Source organism: Psittacula echo (genome assembly GCF_963264785.1).
Source record: "Psittacula echo genome assembly, chromosome: 10".
In the NCBI taxonomy this organism is placed as follows: domain Eukaryota; kingdom Metazoa; phylum Chordata; class Aves; order Psittaciformes; family Psittacidae; genus Psittacula; species Psittacula echo.
The window spans coordinates 12,292,477-12,314,491 of NC_137741.1; the positions used below are offsets into that span (position 1 = coordinate 12,292,477).

The 22,015-nt window shown below is 40.5% G+C and overlaps 1 protein-coding gene across 1 annotated transcript in view; it reads left to right on the forward strand.

The window, feature by feature from the left end:
• PDE8A (phosphodiesterase 8A) overlaps window positions 1–22,015 on the forward strand; it is a gene marked incomplete at its 5' end in the record, with an annotated part of 120,139 nt that overhangs the window by 65,752 nt on the left and 32,372 nt on the right. The window contains one exon of the mRNA XM_080626786.1: window positions 21,253–21,309. Within this exon, the coding sequence (XP_080482912.1) occupies window positions 21,253–21,309 (57 nt within the window). The remainder of the gene's footprint in view (window positions 1–21,252; window positions 21,310–22,015) is intronic.

Sequence of the window (22,015 nt, forward strand, 5' to 3'; positions counted from 1 at the left end):
CTGAAGCCATGTGAGTTTTGCTGTAAACCTGTCTTCTCACAAGATTAACTTCTTGACATTGTTGGCACACCTAGGTGAATATCATTCTCTGATAAATCCTTTGGAGTTACTACAGACTGATTTGCTTATTATTGGAAGATTTTACTAATAATGTATGTATTTTTAATCTTGTCATGTAATCAAAGATAGAGGAGGACTGAAACTGATTGGCTTCAGAGAGGAGTTTGTTTTCTAAGCCCTTCTTACATTCAAACTGAAGAGTTAGGGAAGAATCACAGAACTGGTGCAAAGTCATATTCTGCTGAAATGACGGATTAATTGAAACCAGTAAAATCCTGATGTAGGTAGAGTGAGAAATGAGAAGCAGCTTTGGGGTTTTTGTAGACCTGCTGTTTTTTATTGGCATTTGTTGCTCTTTGGATGTGTGGTTTTATTTATGTATTTTTGTCTAGCCATTTGTAAGCCTGTGGCTACTTGCCAGTATTTAGGAAGAACAAAGTCTGCTCATATCGCTAGAATTATTTTGCAGATAGATCTGGCCCAGTATGTTTGCCTTTTCATTTGAGTGCAGCGTTGACATGGTTATTGGTGTGTCTTCCTCCTCAGGATTACATACTACATTTTTTGTCTCCGAGGAGAGGAGAATTTGGCAAGGAGAGCTGAGAAGCATCTGGCTCTTTCCTGTTGTTCCCTCTCTCTGTTACTGAGAGTAGGGCAGTCTCATGAACAGCTCTAAATTTAGCTGCTTATTTTCATCTTAAGAGTCTGTTCTGCCTAGATTTTGGCTAGGAGGGATACCTGGGTGAGAGGAGAGTGCTGGGATTGTACCTCCTAAATTGCATTCTCCTGGGGAACATCCCTGTGTGTTTTCTGTAAGGTTCCCAAGGTCCTGGTGAGACTGTTTATCAAGAATTTAAGAGCTAACTTGTTTAGAACGTGACTTAATTCTCTACATCACTTTGAAAGGGATAGCTGAAAAGGCAAAGAGGACTTGAATGATGATATGCCTCAGTGGTCTCTTACAAATAGATGAGTGGGGAAGAGAGTTTTTCCAGAGGGTGACATTTTCATGATTCGATTGATTGGAATGAGTAGTGAAGCTCCACATTTGTGGTCAGTGATCAAATGTTACTACTTGCAGTTAAGAGATCTTGAAACTGGGCAGAGATGAGCAGAATGACATTCAGTTAGAGCAAAAATGTCTTCCCCTACGCTTCTCTTCTGTCTGCTATAACCTGTCTTTGAGTCATCATACACTTAGCTGACAGGTTATTTTTTCAGATCATATTTGACATTTGCCCATAGCTGGAAAATATGAGAGCAGATTGCACAAAGCAAACACAGAAATCCAGAAAGAAGATGTCATGCCTACTGTTTGGTTCCACCAGCAGAGTGCTGAGCTTCCTTCATATAGAAGTATTTCAACAATAATATTATATATTATTGTGTATATATATGGTATGTATGTGTAAGACTGATGGTAGTATGATCATAATGAAATGGAGCCTGCATTTCTAACATTGCTTCCCGTTTACTGAAGTTTATCCTTTTTATTTAAATCAGCCGTTTTAAAATAATGAGAACATTTACAAAATATTTAGAATATCAACAATATGAATTCTCAAAAATTATGTTTTCAGGATCATAAAGATCATAAAGGTAAAGACTTGGAGTCAGATCTTAAACAGACCAAATTGGTGTAGTTCCTAGATATCCGGGGAGCAGCCCCAATCTGCATCAGCCGAAGCTCTCTCTCTGTTTCATTGAGACAGTAATTTTCATGCAAAACACACCAGACATCACAGGATTCCAGTAGTTCCGGCCCATTTGTCTGCTGCTGCTAGGAAGTTGTTTACTCTTTGGTATCACTCTCTGCTGACGTCTGCTCACTGAACAATGTCATCAAATTTCCTGTTTTTTGGCTTGTGGAAAGTAGCCTCCCCACCTCATGCTAATGCTTTGCTGCATGGAGGTCTGTGGAGCCGGATGCACCCAGCAGACAGGATGTAAGGTTAAATGCAGCGTAGCTAAATAAATAAAGTAGGTGTTCAGTTGTGAACAAGAGCTGCCTACTTACCATGAGGATAAAGCTGACAATTTAAATACCGAGCAGTGATAAAAACCCACATTTGTTTCAGGTTGTGCATTTTTTTTAATGGCTTTTGAATTCTTTTTTTCCCCACTAGTGTGTTTTCATATCTTCCTGGAACAGCCTGAAATAGTTTATAATGTGGTGCTGTATGATGTATGTGTGAAAACACTTCCATCCAGGTATTGCAAAACATTCTTCAAGCTGTTGACTGTGAAGCTGCTAATGCTGTAATTCTGTAGACAGAGGAACTGTCAACAATGCATTCATCATTAGTTCCTCTACTAGCTAGCACAGCAGTCTGGTTGCTGAGCTCAGGAGTACTGAAACTCTGCTGGGGTCTGATCCCCTCACATTTTTGGTTTGCTTGTTTTTTGGCCAGTGCCACAGGGTTACTAACTTCCACTTGGACAAGAATCAGTGATGAGCAGAGCAGACCTCAGCTCAACAGTTCTTCCAGACAAAGCTTGGGGCAGCTCTAGTCAATAATACTAACATCATCATCATCATGCTAGCCTCCTATCATCCATAGCAAGAGGAAGCACCTATTGCAAAAAAGAAACTACCTTGTGAGTGGTTTCACAGGGCTCGCTGTTTGCCTTATGGTACTTGAGTCTTCATTAGTTCGTCTTATTTGCAGTGGTTTTTATGCCTAAGGCTCAGGACATTATAAATACGGTGATGAGTCTTTATATGATATGAGAAGCAGTTTTAAAAGTTTCAGTTCAGTTAAGATCATCATTAGCTCCCAGTTTTCTCAGAGCAGCTGAAAGCCTACAGTAATAGACCTGGATGATTCCCGCCATCAAGAAAAATGTCTCTCTAGTGCCCTAAGAAGTACAACATCACTTCTTATTGCTCTCTTGCCATTACTGTACAGTACTATTACAGTTTGAAGTGGTGGGGTTTTATGGACCAGGTCTTAAAGCTATTGAGCTATACCTCTTCTGTAGGTCTGTCATGACATACTCCAGATGGCTCTCCCCAGAGTTACTGTCTCCAAACCCTATTTTTCCTTTCTCCAAAGAGCTTGTGTGTTTGGCAAAGAGCAGCTGATTGCTTCATGAAAGCAGTTCTTGTAAGAAATCTTCTAAGGTCCTTTATTAAAACAACAAATAAACAAGCAAAACCCAATCAAACAAAAAAACGAAGCCAAACAACTGCAACCAAACAGAAAGAGATAAAAAAAAATGCAGTTCGGAATATTTGGATTTGCCCTGCAGAGCAGTGAAAAAGTCAGGGAACATCTGATGACAGACAACAGGGTATGCTGGAGAGGTATATAAGGAACTGACTCACCACTGGGGAGGTTAAGTTCATCTTACTTTTTAAGGTTTAAGCCAGAACGTTTTGCCTAGTGCTTTTCTCTGCTAAATTCAGTTTCACTACACTGTCCCAGTAATGTTTTCAGTAACTGAAAATAGTCTGAGTGTATGAAGTACTGAGTGTGGAGCATGTGGTCTGTCACCTCATCGAGATGCTGAGTTCTCTTTGTCTTTTCTGACTTCTTCATACCTGGGTCTGTGCAGAAATGAAAAAAAAAAGCTGTTTTTCTCAGTATCTTCTTTTATGATCAGAAGGGAATATAACTGGTTCCCACCCAGTAGAGTTCCTGTTCTTCCAGCATTCTGCATCCCTAATGTGGCCCATAGTCAGTATGTAATGATCTGGATGCAGTTCATTCCGGCTGTGGATACCTGTGTGAATTTGCTTTTCATCACCAGGTGTTTGGTTGCATTTTCAATGGGATTGTCTCATTATGGTCATACCAATCCCTAAATATGAATATTCCCTGAGACAGGCTGCCAAGCTGGGTAAGATGTGGTCAATTTACAGACTAAAAGTCAGTGAAAAACTTGTACTCTGCAGAGGTAAGAATGGTGAAGTTGAATATAGTGTAGACCTGCCCATAGCACAGGACTCACATCAGTCACCTTCCGATTTGGAGCAAGCACTTGTCTGCACACAGGGAGGCTCAGGAAAGAAGCAGGAAAGGAGACGGCTGCAGACAATGAGTTCAGTGCCTAGGCAAAGGTAACACTTCATCCAAACAATTGGCAGGGGCTTCTCTCTCTTTGTTTCTCCCCTGCCCGTCTTCCTCTCTGTGTATTCCCTGTTCCCTCCTCATTTTCAGAGGTTCATCCTGTACCTTTGTGCCCTCCTATCAGATAATAGTGGTGGTGTTTGATTCTTTTGACCTCTGCCCCCCACATCACTACTCTGTTTGCAGTACTGCCCTCTTAAATTCCTCTTGTCCTTTTTTCCATTCCCCTTCACAGCTTCTGCTGAAGTTTGAATCATTCATGGCATTACAGACAGCAGAAGTAACTTTCAGGGCTGCATTTCCCCCATGGCAAAGGTGGACTAAACTCCCAGTAGCCTGTGTGGACTGTAAGGCTGAATAAAGCACACCATCATTGGGGAGAGGGGACAAAGAGAGCATGCTCTGCCATCCAAACTGCTCTACAGAGCTGTCTGGAGGTTTGCACTGAAAGCTTGGTGGGCCCCAAAAGGCCTAATATGGTGTATTCCTTACCCTCCAGAGGAAGAGGAGAACTCGGAACAAATTGTGCCTCCAGGGCATCTTAGTATGGGCCTTCTTCCTGGAGCCATTGATAGGGGTTGAACTGAAGGGCTCAGAATCAGCTTTCTGCGTCCTGCTCCTGATTAAATTTATTCATAACTTGCCCTCATGGAGATTTATAAGTACAGGTGCAAGCTAAAACTCCTGAAAATATGTAATCCAATTTATTTCTAACAAATAAATTCCAGATGTTTGCCTCTGACTCCTGGAGTGCTGATATAACCAGCTTGAGGTTCCAGTTGTTCAGTTTTGTGTTAGATGACAGAAAGTGAAACAGAGAGTGAAATGAATGCTCTCACCATTGACAGCAGCTTGCAGTCAAAGGGACACAGTTTTTCCAACCTGGGAGAGTTGTGTTGTGAAAACAGCTGTTAGTCACTGCAGTGACGGAACAGTAATCACTAGATTAAAAAGAAAATAAAAATCTTGTATGACAGAAATTCTGGAAATAATGGAACATTACAAGAGGAAAATCATGTTATCATGTACTGTAAAAAATAGGTCTGTACTTACCAGAAGGTGTTTCTTGCTGCAGACTGTGAAAAGCTGCTTACGTGGGAAACACTGATTTGCATAGTGCTCCTTGTAAAGGCTGTAACTAAATTCTCCAAGTTGAACTTGGGGGAAGAAGTGTTTTTTATTGACTGGCAGAGCCAAAAGATTCTTCTTACTCTAGAAAAAATAGCAAGCCAGTCAGATGGTGGTTCTGGTAACTCTGTATGCCATGCAGATTTAAAAATCATAGAATGGGCTAAAAATATGAGAGAGAATTGCAAAGCAAAATCATCAGTTAAGTTACTAAGTTGTCATTAACACTGTGAAATTCTGTCTTAAAATGCAGTCTGAAGTAGAAATGTAGTATGTGGGGTAGGAATTGAGGCATCCATAGTTCCATGTTGACAGTATCAGCAAAATATTATTCCCAAATAGGCATGTTTCTCTTGTAAAACAAACAGATCAATCTTAAATGCTTTAAGTACTACTAGTTTGTGGTTCAAACAAGACATCCTTTACTTTCTTCCCAAAGAGTATATGGGTAGCAGTGTCCGGATTGTGTTATTTAAGAATAAAGAGGGGGCATGAGGCTGAAATGTCACACACGCTTGGTATGCAATGCGTTAGATTTGTCTGACAAAATGATTCACAGGTGATCAGCTGTTCAGCACTCAGGGCCAGCTCCACAGAGATGGAAGGACACAGAGCCGTGATGGACCTTCTGTTTGTATGAGTGCCCTTTTTAGCTGTCATTGCTCACTGAACTCAGAACAGGAGGTGTGCAAGCAAACGCACAAGAGAATTGCTCTTCCAATAGTAGGAAATTGTCAATTGTGTCACGAAACCACTGCAAATCTTGCTTGCTTCATCTGGAAAGTATTTCTGGGTACAACCTCATATTGTGGCCTGCAAATTTTGTTACTCTGTTTTGTGGGGAACATCCTGTGAGTAATTTATGTCTAATAGAGTAGTGGTTTGATGCCACCTCTAATATTTTCCTGCTGTTTCACAGAAGGTTTATTTTGTTGGAATGCATTTGAATGTTCTTAGCAAAATTAGATTACAAAGTATAACTGGATAAAATTTTGCATCTCATAGTATATTCAGTGTCATCCAGAGTTCAACTTATTGGTTCACATTAAGCAGTGAAGAAAAAAAGTAGAACTTTGGTGTTTCATGATAGATGCTTAGACTGTACATGTTAGTGGCTCATAGAGTTAGTCAAAATATATTCCTGTTGCAACATAGTACTAAAATTGCAAAGTTCAACATTTAGCAGCACACCATTTGTTTTGTCTTTAGAGGATAAGGACAAAAGAGATGCAGAAATATCTGCTAACCACATACATATGAATGTAGTAAGAACATTTGTCCTGACTCAAAGGAACATGCAAATGTAAAACAAGTCAAATGAAACTTCCCATGATTGATAAAAGCTTTCCTAATCGAGGACACTGTTCTCTCTTACATCTGTAATAAGTAATTACATCTGTATGTTCAAAGTTCATAGAGGAAGAAAAAGAAATCAGGTGATCTGTCTGAATCAAGAGTTCAATCTACATCAATTTTTAATGAATTTATAGGTTTATTTATATTTTTTTATTCTCCAAGTGACCTGTAGTTTTACTGCAGCTTTATTGGAACTGTTAATAAAGTGAGTCTGTTTTATCCTTTGTCTGCTATATGAGACATTAGACTTTATACTAGAAAACTATTTATCCCTGATATTGAATTTATTTGTAATGTATGTGTTATATTTACTGTTTCACACAGGCTGTCTTTACCACTAAACTGCTTTATAGAAATGCAGTAGGACTTTCACACATAGCAATGGTTTTGTTTTATTCTAGTCTTACAAATTTCCAGCAAGGTTCTGTGTCCTAGAAATCCAGCTGAGCTCGGAATTATGCCATGAAATTGCGCTAGCTTGGATATTTCATTAATAGAATTTTTCTGTTTGTTTTGGATGTTCTTCTTGTATTTCATTGCTTGGGGGAAAAAGGCAAAAGAAAATAAATGAGCACAGTTTGGTTTTTACTCAGCTTTGCTAGAGATACAAAGGAATTTCTCTTTTGTGTGTTGCAGGCAGGTCTGAGGAGCTCTGGGGCTCCGTGGTTTGGTTGTACAGATACTTGCGTCTTCCCCTGGGGAAGACACCGAGGCTTGCAAATTAACATTTCCTGCTAAAATTTCTGGTAAAAGCTCCCTGCCAGAGCTATCAGTAGTCTGGATTACTGTCTGGGAAGAAACACTTGGTGCAGGGGAGGAAGAAGGAAATGGTGACTGTGAACTTATTACTGGTGTCGCCAGACAGGACTTTGTCTATTTTCTCTTGTTTGTTCTTTGGCGTAAAGCTTTCGTGCTCGCGGCAGAAGGCCTAAGCCCATTGCATCCTTCTTAGAAAAAACAGCAGAGTGAGAAAGCAAAAATGTTGAGGGCGGAAACATATTTCAGATAGTTACAAAACAGAATAAATGAGCTTCCATCTTGTCAGATGCCAGAATTTCTGTCTCAAGAGAGATTGGTTTTGGGTGGATGCCAGTTTTCTTTGCACAGGTTGACACCATTTCATTATATAATGACTAAGTGGAGCCTCTATCTTTCTTGTAGCTGCATTTTCTAATTCATCATTGTTATCCAAGTGAAATTAGGATATTGCTGCCCAACTAAATGATGCACCATGAGCTCTGTGGCATGTGACAGAGTGGTCCAGGCTCCTCATGTGTACACAGCTCCAGCACGATTCCTATTGTAGGTCAAGTGTGCGACTCTCAGCTACAACATCAGACCTTTTTAGATGAGCCCCATAGATTTAGGTGTCAATAAAATTGTGCAGAAGGTGGTCCTAATATTTGAGAAACTTCTGCTGCACTACTCCTGACTCTGCTCTGCTCACATTTTAAGTCCTTGCTGTGGGGAGCAGAGAACCTGCATATTTCAAAGATCACACACAGTGCTCTGGTGTTCATACACCCCTGTGGAAGGGCCCACTATAGGGTCTGAGGACTTGTAACTTGAGGAGACTGATAAAGCTTCTGAGAAAGATTTCCTGACATCCTACCCACATTATAGGGAAAACAAGCACTGTTTTAAAATCGCTATCCAAATGACACATGCAACGTCCACATCTGCTCAGCCAAATGCACCTTTTAACCACTGCTAGCTGACTGCTCCTAAGAGTTAATGGTTTTATACAGCATTTATCTGACTATGCAGTTTGCATACACATGTTTAAATTACAGATTTATTTCATGTTTTCCTGTCTTTTCTGCTTAACTCCATGTTCTTATCCCTGCATGTTCCAAATGTTTCCTTCAAGCTTTGTAACTGCAGCAAGACTGTCTGTGAAAGTTTCACCGCCATCATACAACTGGTAAAAAGTATCTGATGCAAGTATCTCAGATAATGTCTCTCTTTCCTGGAAATCTCAATAATTTATATGAGGCTATTTGACATCCATAGATTACTATCTGCATAATTATGGTCCTTGTACTTTATTGGAGAAATACAGTGTACCTGGAGAGAATATATCTAGACAGTACTCATGTCAATGAACTTTACAGTGGGCCGGATTTCATCTTAAGTGAATATTTGATATCCAGAAGGATTTGTTTCCCAGTTAATGACTACTGTGGCAGAGTGCTTTATGGGCTTCCTTGCTGATGGGTTGTTTATTAAAGAGCTGCCTCATGGGAGACTGCTTTACTGAGACCTTGATTGCCACAGCTTTAGTCCCGTGAAACTTCATTAGGAGGTGACAACATATAGATTGCTTGTGTATTTCTAGAGAGAAAATCATGCTAATAATTCATTTTACAGCAGCAGTGTCTTCTTTGGCATATTCAGCAGTACTTTTGTAAAGGAATTGCTACTTGTAGGCAGAATGTGCAGAGATTGCTTTGTATATACTATATATAACAATATAGTTACTTTTTCAAATGGATTTTTTTCTAAGTTAAATAAAATGGAGTGTGCCTACCCCAAGTCCAGATAGATAGAGTGAAATTCTGTTTACAAGAGAATCAGGATGCAAAGTTGCTTTGCTGTATCAAATTCTACTTAATTGCAATTCTGATAATAATGAAATCTCCACTTCATTAAAGACATGGAGAGTTTAGGGGATTGGCAGAACTGTAAAAAGGTTCTACTGTACTTAAGGAAAAAGAATGATCCCATCTACCGAGCATGTAATACTTAATGAGCCTGTGGGCTGGCAGAAGCACTGTGTGTTACTGAACCAGACTGAGCAGAAAACCAGTGTTAGGTTTCGAACTACCCTGTAGGTCCTCAGAAATGAAGAGGCATCTGTATTGGAGGAAACCAGTCAGTCATCCCCTCAGCCAGTGAAGTTCAAAGTGGTCAAAAGAAAGAAGGAATCCCCAGACCTGGAATCCATTTGTCTGTTTTCCTCATTATGATAAAGCCTGGAGTTAACCTGTTGGATTGGTCATTGGCGTGAACCAGCAAAATTAATGCTAAACCTTAGGGTGAAAGAAGGATGCACTACTGTAAACTTCTTGTCATTTTTAAAAAGACCTCTTGAATATTCCTGCAATCTCGAGTCTTCATTTAATGGAGACAAAGTTTTCTATTTAAAAAAGGCTTGCATGCCAAGAACCTCTCTTTTGGTTTTCTCAGATGTCAATAGATGGTTGCAGTCATCCTGGGAAACCTGCATTCAATAAATAAGAATACTGAAATGTTTATTACCACTATGGAACATTTCTCTTTCACTGTACTGGCCTCTGTCCCACTGACTTGGCATTTATTCTACCTGTGAAATCACATCTTGGAGACTGCATCTTTGCTGTCTTTTAGAGCAGGTCCCAAGCAGGATATTGGACAGAGCACAAGTGAATTTGTTCTTACCTAAGATGGGCAGAGCACACCTTTTGGACCATACAGAACACCACATGCCAGTGGTGTCCAGCAGGTTCACAGACACCTGAGTAAGCTATGTAAAGCTGTTGTGTGTGGCAGATGGCTGGAAGAATGGGGAAGAAGAAGAAGGAGGCAGCTCCATGCTGTCAGTATCCAGTCTCAGGGGACTAAAATCAGCTGGCCCATCCAGGATGCCCACATATGTGAAGACTGGAGATGTGTAAGATAAAAAAGCAATGACGGGAGCTCATGTGCAGTTCTCAGTTGGTCTGGAGGGGAAATCTCAGCTTGCTGCCTGCCCAGCTGTGATCTGACAGCAGTTTGCTGCAGGTCATTTGACACTGCTTGGGAAATGTTGCTTTTGTGATAATGGATGGCAGGAGAGAATAAAAATTACTATGGTCAGTAAAGCCTGAACTGTGCCAGTGCAAACGATGGGTTATTCATAACAATAGAAAAAGCAAGTTTGTTCCTTAACAAATGGAAGCTTAGGACAAAATAGAGGTCTTCTAGGAAGCCTAGCAGATCCACTGGGTGGTTTATGCTATTTTTGTGCTGTACTTTTTGTGCTTTGCTTGGTCTATTTGTGGTAATTACAGTATTGGTAGATAGGGCCATGAAAAGTTTGTTTGACATAAAGTAATTGGAAATTTTCCTGGTAAACTGGACCTTCCTTTTAGTCAGACTGCTCAAATCCAGATGGTTCAAAGAAAATTGTCACTGAAATTCATGTGTGTAAAGAAAAAATAAAACTGATAATGATGGAGATCTATTGTATCCTGATATGTCTGTAGTCACCTCTAAAATAAAACTAGCAAGTGGTATCCACTAGAAAGAAGAAAACTAGCTGGTAGATATGAAACAGATTAGTGCTTATTGCCACACTCTGGGATCTTGCAGAATCACAAGAGAGCGAGCAGTTTTAATAATATTAAACAATAGAACTACTGTGCCATATTTAATTCTCCCAGAGTGCCGTGCAGCTCAACTGTCAAAGTGCAGGCAGCAAGCATTTCCCTTTGGGCCAGAAGAATGTAGTATTTGTACTAAAGCTTCTACTCAAGTGGGGGATGGAAAGTCAGCTCCAGCCTGCCTGTAAAATTAATACACCTGAGGCAGCAAGAGGGGAGTAAGAAGTTCCTTTTCAGTTAGACAAAATTGTTGGTAAAGCGAAAGCTGGATTTGTTTGCTTAGAGTGATGCAAACCCCCACATATTTAATGCTCTGGTTTTGAATGTGTGTTGGCTGATGATTTGCAAGACTTAAAGACTGATGTCATCTTGGCTAGCACGCACATCTGTGTCGAGATGCTGGCAGATGAGAGCATAGCATACCAAAACTTTTATATTGATGCTGGTATACGAGGAGTTAACTGGCACTCAGAGCTCGGTTATAGCTCTCCTAGCCTGTGGAATAACCAGACTTGTGTCAAGTGGAGGGAAAAGGGGAGGAAATAGGTCTCTCAGCCTTCTGGGAACTGCTGGAAGCACAATTTTTATGTGACTGCCTTTAAAGCACTTTGTGAGGTCGGGAGTGGCTGGTCCTGATTGCAAGGGGCAAACCAGAGAGGTCTCAAGGATGCTGGTGTACAACAAATAGCTGCTGAAACTCAAGAGAGATGTAATGCCCACACATACATGCTGTTCAGCTGCCTGCAAGGTAACATCTCACAAAGGCAGTCATAACTCTTACTTGCAAGTAACCCCAGAATACCAAGGCTACTTGACTTCAGAGGACATTAGCTCTGAAGTGCAGGGTATTCTAGCTGACCCTTGAATTTAGTCATAAACAAAAAAACCATGGAATTACATGCTAGTGCCTTAAAGATGACCTCTTTTTCATCTGAAGTGATTCAGTTTCTGCATGTTGCACATTCTATTCCTGTTACCCTTAAGCTGGAATGTCCAAAAAGATAAATGCTTAAAAACTACATTTGGCTTTGAACAGCTGAAAATGTTCATACTGCTTTTTTTTTTTTTTTCATTGATAAAAGCAGCAATTTCTGCAATCTATGCATAGAAAACCATTATTATGGGGCTTTAAAATTATTCTGAAGTAGAAGCCAGATGATTTAAGCTGCTGTTTTTCTCTTAGTGCTGGGTATAACTACAAATGCTCTATGGCGTGCCCTCACTGCACAGAAATATTTGGCTACAGTTTAGTTTGCAGCCCTGGTATCCGACCTGAGGAAAGCTCACAGCCTCCAGATGAAGATCTGTGTATGAGCCTGAATGGAGAAGTTACTGAAAAACTTTGTCACAAAGTGGAGACCTTAATGAAGACCACAGTGAACCATGTCAAATCGTCAGGTGCTGAAGGCCTAGAGCATTTTAAGTTCAGTGCTGGTGGGTCTTGAAAGTTCAAAAAGTTCACTGCTGGTTGGTCATTTGGCAAAATGATGGCCACGGGGCACAGACCAGCATTAAGGAAGATTCACATCTCCAGGGTTGTTGTGGAGCATATGATTCACATTTTTCTGTCTTCTAAACAGGCAAATAGATGGAGTTTTAAGCCCTGTGTACTTGTGCATAGCATACAGGCCTTTAAAGGATCTCTGAATCAGGTAGATGCTGCAGCAAATAGAACTTGCTAGGTTTGAATAGCTTTTAATGTGAGGACTGGTTTCCATTCAGTTTTGTTCTTTGGACAGAAAACTGTGGGTTAATGATTAGATGGCTTTCTTTTTCTGACTTGTCTGTGGTTTATTCTGTCTTTTTTTGGTGTGTTGCTCATTGAGAATGAGGCATCTTGTGGAAGTACATAGTGTGAGATTTGCCTAGTCACTTTGCCAGAGTGGTATCTGCTTACCATAGAAGCCTATGATAATGCTGTGGTTACCAAGTTGTAATGTAAATTGTGTTTGAATTATCAGAAACTATTGTTTTGAATTCCAGAAATTGGTGGGTGTTTTCCAGATACCAGGTATTATCAGTGCTCCCAGTGTTACCAGTGCCTGCTGCTGTTGGTTGGCCAGGAAGCAGGGGTAACTGACGCTGTGCCAAGAGATACCGGGGCTCGGCATTAGTTGTGCTGGGACTGTCTCTCTCCTCCCGTCCCTCAGTTCCTCTGAATGTAAAAATGGAAACTGCAGCCATTTCCTCCCTCTACAAGTTTTGAGTTCTGTGTTTAATAGTGCTGTGGGCACGCTAAGTGATAATGACATTTGTTTTATCACTGAAGTACCTTATCAACAGCTAAATTCCCCCAAATTGTTAGCATGGTCCATGTAAAAGTTCTGACCTTTAGCAATGGCAGGGATAGCTGACTGCCTTTTGTCCTGTCACTGTACAACTTTTCCACAGTGGGCCACTCGTCTGGGCCAGAGGCTACCCAGGCCTGACTGCATTACAAATAATAATAAAAGTCACTTTGGTACCACATCATTAATTATTCCCAACAAAATGGAATGATTCACTTTTGCTAGTGCCAGGCTTGCAGCTTGATAACCAAAGTTTCCTGTAAAGAGTGAGAGGAGAATTTATAAATGGTACAAAATAGGAGTTCTCAGTGGTGTCTGAAGTGTGCTAGAAGGCAGCAAGCCCGATTTCACAACAGTATTACTCCAGTTTTGTTCTAATTTGGCTTTACTTATTGCAGTGGAATGACACTGAAGAAATGCAGTGGGGAATTCTGCCCAGAATACAAACAGACAAACATGTATAATAATGGTTGGCATGTGTGGCAAGCCAAGCAATTAGTCAGAAATGACCAGGGTCCTCTTCTGTCCCAGGAGAGGCCTGGTAAAACCAGGGTAGGCAGTGTTGAGCGCTGTGTCCTGGCACAGCAGGGAAGCAGTCCTGATCCCAGCCGGGTATAGGTACCTCCTGGGTAGCTTCCTCAGGACCCAGTTAACCCAGAACTCGCCCCCAGGCCGAGCAGTGGAAGAGGAGCTGTGTTTTAGGAGCCGTAAAGGTATTGTGAGGAAGTCAGGAATAAGAGACTGAGTCTCGTGGCTGACATGGCCAGCAGCCTGACTCAAGAGCTCTGGCAACTTGTTATGCTCAATAAAGCTTTTCTTCTCACAAAACCTGCGCGTTGTCCAAATGATGTGAATCAGAGGCCAGAGTCTGGCTCTCAGGAGCTCATTTATGTAAAAGTGGTTCACAACTGGTACTAAAACTTAAGAAATGGATTCTGAAAACAGAGGATGTGTTACCCCATTGCTTACACTGACTGTTGTATCATTACATGGCAGTATCGCAGATAATTCTAGGAATCAATTTTAAACAGAACACAGGTAAAAGGAAAAAGATGCTGAAACAGAACCTCAGGTGATAGCATGACCAGCAGGTCGGAGGTGATCCTGCCCCTCTACTCTGCTCTCGTGAGACCTCACTTGGAGTATTGTGTACTGTTCTGGTGTCCTCAACATAAAAGGACATGGAACTGTTGGAACAAGTCCAGAGGAGGGCCACGAGGATGATCAGGGGACTGGAGCACCTCCCGTATGAAGATAGGCTGAGAAAGTTGGGGCTGTTCAGCCTGGAGAAGAGAAGGCTGCGTGGAGACCTCATAGCAGCCTTCCAGTGTCTGAAGGGAGCCTATAAGGGTGCCGGGGGTGGACTCTTCATCAGGGACTGTAGTGACAGGACAAGGGGTAATGGGTTCAAACTTAAACAGGGGAAGTTTAGATTGGATATAAGGAGGAAGTTCTTTACTGTTAGGGTGGTGAGGCACTGGAATGGGTTGCCCAGGGAAGTTGTGAATGCGTCATCCCTGGCGGTGTGCAAGGCCAGGTTGGATGAGGCCTTGGGTGACATGGTTTAGTGTGGGGTGTCCCTGCCCATGGCAGGGGGGTTGGAACTAGATGATCTTAAGGTCCTTTCCAACCCTAACTATTCTATGATTCTATGATTTTCGGACCTTATAATATAAATCTAAGTCCATATTGTTTTGTTGACAGAGATGCATTGGTGGGAACCCTATTTAGATTAATGCAAATGCTAGATTTTATCAAAGCAAATTGCACTGAGCCAGAATGCTGCATTATATAAGTTATTGAGTCTGTGACATTTCTGCATATCTTTTATGAAACAGAAATAGAAAAAATATTAAGGGCTGGAATTATCAGGTTTTGTCCATTCAACAGCAGTGTTGGTAAATTTTAATTGCCTTTCAGAACTCTTGTCTTTGTATTTCAGTGAAGAATAAACTGAGCGCATACGGCTTAGGGTCTTCGAGAGCCGGGCTTACCTTTGTCCTTGAATCTGTTGAGCAAAGGCAGAAACCTTGGATGCTTTGTTCCCTCTTACTGTTTACTCAAACTGTTGTGGCCTCCAGACAACAAAAGAAGTATCTGCATGAGGCCAGACTCCCGCTTTATTTACACTGAAGTAAATACAGCATATTCCCTTTGTATTTGGTGGAATTACCCTGAATTTTCACTCTTGCTAGCCAGGTCGGAGTTCAGCCGCTGGACTATAAAAATCATTTTATGCTCTGAACAGGCTCAGCCAGCATTTCATGTAACTTGTACCAATGTTAAGTTTGTAACAAAACAGTTCTGTCAAGGTCTGCAAGGAAGATTTAAACAATGATGTTAAATGTCTAGCAGAAAGTGCATGGAAAATAGGAAGCTGAGCTTTAAATTCTATACTTAAATAGATTTTCACTGAGGAAGAAATAGATAAATGATCATGTGTTGGATGAACACTATAAATGTAGTGTTCATATATTTCAGAAAGTGATAAAGATTGTTATATACAAAGAAAAATGTAAATAGTGAAAACCTGATAGCTGATCGTGTACATGGAGACTTTCTACGAGAGCCACAAAGCCCTCTCTGCTGAGATAGAGGCACCATGCTGGTATGACCTGGGTGGATCAGATCCTGGACCTTGTCATGCCACTTTATACTGAATGAGTCATTTCCTAGCTTTCAGCATCCAAGAGGATTTGGCTATGGTTTCTGAGAAAGGATATTATTATGTAGAATTCAAATTTCTGCTGCTAATAGGTCCTGAATCAGTTGAAGTTAAAGGTATGGTATAAATCTGTGAATTCATTTGGGCTTTCACTCTCTGGGGTTATAAATCTATGCTTAAGCCAGCAGGTTTAGAAAAGATTTTTTTTCATTTGTAAAATTAATCCCTTTTTTCCCTTAGTATTATCAAAATTCAGTTTAAGTTAATAGTCCTATAGATCCTAGCATATCTTGATGATCAAGACTGTCAAGTCATGCTGTGGTAACTCATGTTGATTTATATCAAGTACCTAGTATATGTAGAAAACTCAATTATATTTTTTAAAGTTAGATAAGACACTTTTTTGTGATGTCTTTAAATATGGATCTGAGTAAAATGATGAGTTTTGCTGGCTGTAGTCCATTAGGACTGGTGATGAACTCTTATGTCTAATCATTGTAGTTATCTGTGTCATGTATTATAATGAGTCAGAGCCTTGAGGTTGAAGTCTTTATTTGAAGACACAGTTACTTAGTGTTAAACTACTAACAGAAATTATCTTCTCATTATCTGCTTTCTAAACACAGATGCTAGCTGTAAAGCAGCACATACCATCTGCAATCCATTCAGCTAAAGTTTATGTCACTTCTTTGTTCAAGGTGGTTATGGAAAAAATAAACTGCCACATCTCCTGCAAACTCTAACTTGGAAAAGGTGAGAAGAACAGCAGGCGCAGAAATACTACCAGCTGCTCTTTAGGGGTGTGTCTCCCCCTTTAGAGGCCAGTGTCTGCCCAGACATTCCTGTTACCTGCACAGCCCTATCTGAGGCAGAAAGGAAGCGATGAGGCAGTTGTGGATTGTGGAGGAGGATTTCAGGTGAGCATTTCTGCTCCGCAGGATGCCAGCAGCTTCCAGCCAGCCCTTCTTGTGAGTGGCTAGTGCTGCAGCAGCCCGCAGCCCTAGCTCTGGTGAGGGTTACCTTGGGCTGTGTAGGGCTCTGCTTTAAAACATCCCACAACAGCTTCATAAAAGAAGTGCCTTCGTAAAAGAAGTTCCTCTAGAAGGAATGTGTGTGCCCTCCATAGCAGGAGTATTGCATGAGGTTTAATAGCCAAAGGATTTTTGGGAGGCTGACTCTGCCCTTTTAGGAGGTTTGCTCTTCTCTCCAGTTGGTAATGGTAAGAGAGGCATTTTGGAGAAAGCCAAGATATGAGACCTCTAGCAAATGGGAGACCTGTGGGCTGCTTTGATGTATTCCACATGCCAATTAGGCAGTTTCTCACCATAGAGAGCATGTGGATCAAGCTGGCTTTATTTCCACCCTTTATTCCTGTCTACATTTAGTCATGGAGCAAGTTCATTTAAAGATTTTCTAGCTGTAGGAAGGGGGGAAAAAAAAACCCAGCCCAGCAACCATGAACAGACCATTCCTGTAGATTCTGTTCTGGTAAAATGTGAAGAATGACTCAGTGAGAAGTACTTTACCAGGTTATATCAGGTCAACTCTGAGTTTGTTGTACTTTAATCAGATCAGTCACAGTTGTTTGGGTCTGTCTTTTTAAAGCTAATTGCAGTTGTTTCTGTTTACCAAATGGTCACTTTTCTCTGGTTATTGAAAACATGAAGTATTTCTATCAGCAATTTCGATGTTTGCAACTTGGCTGCTACAACATGCAGATAGATGTAATGTTCTAGCGAGTGTTAAACTGCACGCAGCAGTCAGTAGAAAACTCCCTATTGACAGCTATCATATGTATTGCTAATGGCACTGCTTTGGGACTGATCTCACTTTGTACCAGGGCCAGGCCTGGTTCAACAGGATGGAAAGTAAAGTGTTCAAATAAGAAAGGCAGATTTTGGGGAAAATAAGTGCTACCAGCAGTCAGAGAATGTAAAATGGCTGCAATTGCTGTGTGTGTAAGCATTTAAAGCAGCCTGGAGTTGATTATCTGCTATGTCTCTAAGCAGAGGGTGTAGGCCCTTGCTGCTGCAGCAACAGAGCTGCTGTCTGCAATTAAAGCTAACTAGTAGTTGCTGACCTGCATACTGCTATTACGGGCATCTCTCACTTTCCCAGAGCTTGAGAAGCTGAGCTGCAGCTACTGTGGTTGCATTCATGCAGATGAGCCACAAAGGTTTTGCTTTCCAAAAGACTGATAATTAGTTACTGTTGCATACTATTCTGGCATTTCGAGGTCTTTGAGACCATGACCAGTGGCACCAGCCTGCACTCCTGGGGTGGTTTGAGTGTGGGGCTGCACTGAGAGCAGGCTGTGGTGTCAGAAACCTGCAGCAGTACCCCTTCCTACCCTCTGTTTGATTTGGTCCCTGGCTCCAAGTTATGGGCTGGCTTCTGAGGCTGTTTGGCCAAGGAAGGATTTTCAAAAGACTTGCATTCATAGCCAAGGAGCTCGAAATGTCCTGAACTTGGGGCTTGTCACAGTCACATATATTGTACTTGTGAAGTTCACATCAGCGGCTCTTTGGCAAGGGACCCAGCTCTATCGCAATCCATTCCAGGAACCTTCAACTATTTCTGCCTCTGTCCTCTCATACACTTTCTTACAGGTTTGTGCCTGCCTGGAAGGCTGTCACATGCATAAGTCCTGTCTGTCAATCCGCAAATGTACTTGGGGTTTTGTTTTTCAAGTAGAAAAGGAACTTCAAGTAAGAAGTACCAAAAGGTGTGAGTGAATAAAGATGTGTCTGTGCAGTTACTATACATGTGAGCCTTGTCTGGGTTTTGTTTTATTACAAGTTTGCAGCATTAGAGGTATTTTAAAAGCTCGTTTAGTTCACCCCTAGTTGAGAGTTTCTGCTAATCCTTGCTGAAGACATGATTTTTGACACAGTACTTAATCAGCATGTTACTTCTCAGTGCTACCAGCAGCACACAAAAAGTTGAAATGATTAATCAAGTTATTTGAACAGATTTCAACGGGATTAAGAATTAGCTGGAGTTCACCAAAATTTTCCAGCTGAGATGCAGACCTGAAGTTTTTTTTTGCTCAGGACAGCAAGTTAATGTGTAACAAGACAGTTTAGCGCTTGTAACTTAAGCTTAAATGGTGCATAGACAGCTATTTTCAGTGTAGAAATGGCCACAGGTTTCTGGCAGAAAAATGTTTTTCAGGCTCAGTCCTTCCAATACTTCGATGACTATTCATTCACAACCTTTTTAAAAGAAAGAATCATCTGAAAAGCAGTAACTGGCTTCATCTTATTAAAACTGGGTTTATCTTATTTGTAAACTTCCCCTTGGGCTGGGACTGGTAGTCTAAGAATATGCTGGCCTGATCAAGTGGTTTTACATACCCCCAGACACCAGTGAAGTTCAGCTCTGGATCTGAACCTCACAACTCACTCTTTGGTGAAACAGAAAACACTTGCTGCTTTATGCTGGCAGCTGGAGTGTACAAAATAAATGTTTCAAAATTCAATTTGAAATGTGGTTATGGTCAGAGAAGTGACTGTAAAAGGCAGCTCTTACTCAATAGACATGCTCCCCCTTGTCCTTCAGGCATTTCTGCTGGTCTTACTGACTCAGGACAAGAAGTTAGGACTGTCAGTGCTGCAAAACCAGTAATACTGGTGCAAAGAGCTGGATTCCCTCCTGCTATGTGTGTTATAGGCAACAATATTTGCTATTTTCTAGTGCAGATTTTGAATAATTGGATGATGGGCCACAAGGGAGAATAAAGCAGCTTGATTTTTCCAATTGAAGAGAGATTTCTGGTCTCAAAATTAGAAAAAAAAAATTGACTGAGGAGTATTTAAACTAAGCTGATCTGACCAGGGTGACTCTGTCATTTTAATAACAGCTTTTAGAAGCCCTTTAAATAACACAGGCAAACACTGATTCCTGGCTTGTTTTTGAGGGCACCATGTTGCCATTTTTCCTTGACTCATGTTTCTTTCTTATTTAATGTTGCAGTGATGACTTCCAAGTTGATAAATAAATAAAATCATATATGAGAAACTCTGAGGGCTGAGGAGCGGAGCAGTAAGGGTCTAGAGAGTGGAGTGTGTAATTCTAAAAGGTTTTTCTGTGGGGCATGTTGGTGATTCTTTAAAATTACTTACTGGAAAAATTCTAGGCTGCAGAGCAATAACTGATCTTCAAGTGTGGCTTTACTTTGAAACACAACAATGTAAAAATGCCACCTTTGTACTCATAAAATCTTTGTACATATGAATCCAGAGATGTCTTCAATTTACTGTGTTGCTAAAAATAATTTTATTCTCCTTTTTTACTGCAGTTACCTTTGAAGAGTCTATATAGCTCCAAGGACCACTGGTTGGACTGTTTCCCATTTTGAATTGGGAGTTATTATTCCTGCTTTTTAGTTTTCATTTCTGAGACAAGAAGTGAAAAATATTTAAGCATGTGAAAGTGCAAATACTCGTGGGAATTCCCAAAGAATCTATATAATACAAAGAATCCTATAATACAGAGTCTCCCTCTGTATTTATGTGCTTGACTACTTCAGGAAATCCTTCCCGTACCAGCTGAAGAGTCATTCATGGTCAAGCTTGATTAATGATTAATCATATCAAAGAGAAACAGTTATGATCAGCAGCCCTTCTGGTCATTGACCTCCATTCCTTGAAGTGACAGATGAGAAGGAAGCTCTGTTTGTGCTAAACTTTGCGTGTGTTACTTGAACAGAATCTAATGTGAGAATCACTGGCGTGCAGAAAGCATGACGTATGTCAACATCTGTGCAGGGTTTTTTGAAGCAGTGCTGCATGCTGAATACATGCATCATCAAGTACAAGTATCTGAGTTCTGAAACCTTCCGTGGAGGGACTGGAGAGAAGGGAATGCAGCAAAACACTCTTGGAGAAATAAAATTAGTGTGGTTTTGTAACACCTGTTACCTGTGACATCCTAAGAGCAGAGTTTTTGCCTTTCTTCTGGAGATACAATGCTATTTTGGACTTTAAAAAGAGCAGTTTTTAAACACTGCCATGTTTTGCAGAACAGCTGCAGTGATACAGAGGATACAGAAAATAACAATCTGTCTACCAAACTTTCATGACTAATTCACTACTTTATGCTTAAAATAACAATAAAAATGCTTTGAAGAGTAACTTGTTGATTTCTAACTCTTTTAATGCAGCTTAGCATATAAATTTACAAAAGCAGACTAAGACCCTCATGAAGAAGCCGCTTCATAATGATAGCAATATATCTGTGGGACAGTGATAAAATAGAAAAGCCTTCTCTAACAGAGGTAATCTTTTTTCTTACTGAGGTGTATATCTATTAATATGATCCCATGTTATTTCTTCTAGGCACCAGTAACAGATGTGCAGTTTGGCCCTATGAGACTTCGTCGAGATCAACTTCAGGTAATACAGCAGCTCAAACTGAAGTCTTAATTTCTAAAACATCACAGATATTAGCTTAAAATTTATGACTTGATTTTTTTTGGTATAGAGATCTTAGAGCATTTTTGTCTGGTGATAATGTACACCTGACAGATTTTTATGATGCCATTCTGTGTGATATCCTAAAAATCCTGCCAAACTCTTTCCTCCAACCATCTCTCAGCTCATAAAAGTAGAGCTATCTGCATTTCTTTCTGCTATCAGTTAGCGTGTAATCAATATAGCGTGTGCCTTGTTTTGTATTTTATTGGTAGTCAATTCTTAGTCAAAATTTCATCAAAATGGTACTAAGCCAAATGTTCTGTCAAGGTCTATGACACCAGCATTATTACTAACATCAACCAAATTTGTAGTATCATCACAAAAGATATGAAGTGAGCTTAGCAAAGTATGTTGGTTTTTTTTACTCATTGTGGACTGGCATTAATTAGATCTACTGACTTTCTGTGCTATTGCTGAAAACCATTCTTTTACTTTAAGACTGTTATAAGTTAACTTCACTAAATATAGCCCAAACTGTGACATGGTTTTGCAAACAGTTTTGCAGGCTGCTTTTACAGCTTTTATAGGAATCTGAACTAAATGAGTACAAAGTCCTTCATTCTTACAGAAATATGCACTACATGGAAATGTTAAGATTTGCTGGTAGACATTCCACCAACCTGGT